General features: G+C 45.0%; 1 protein-coding gene across 1 annotated transcript in view; it reads left to right on the forward strand.

Annotated features, from left to right (window-relative positions):
- The window catches only part of LOC119585632, a gene marked incomplete at its 5' end in the record, with an annotated part of 38,546 nt that continues 38,206 nt past the window's right edge, over positions 1 to 340 (forward strand). Inside the window, 1 exon segment of the mRNA XM_037934302.1 lies at positions 1 to 254. Within this exon segment, the coding sequence (XP_037790230.1) occupies positions 240 to 254 (15 nt within the window).

The raw sequence follows: 340 nt of genomic DNA on the forward strand, positions 1-340 counted from the left end.
TAATTGGCCAAAGGTGTACACTGGGAAAACACTAAAAGGAAAGAACACGGTGATTTGCAGCACAGATTATGAACGGTGACGCAAAACAAGTGGTGCGGGGACTGCAAACTGGGCTTCCCTTTGGGATGTTGAAAGCTCTCGGCCAAGGAAAGGCGAAGCGAGACCATGGGCCAAGATGAAGCCCATGGAGGCCTAAGCTACCAATTCTTATCATCGAAGACTTGATCAACAGCCGCATCATGGATGATGGGAAGGTGAGAAAGATGTAGAGAGACTGGATGCATTACACTGTCTTACGAAAAAGTGTATATTTATACAAGTACATACATACAAACACAAA

Source organism: Penaeus monodon, chromosome 20 (assembly GCF_015228065.2).
Source record: "Penaeus monodon isolate SGIC_2016 chromosome 20, NSTDA_Pmon_1, whole genome shotgun sequence".
In the NCBI taxonomy this organism is placed as follows: Eukaryota; Metazoa; Arthropoda; class Malacostraca; order Decapoda; family Penaeidae; genus Penaeus; species Penaeus monodon.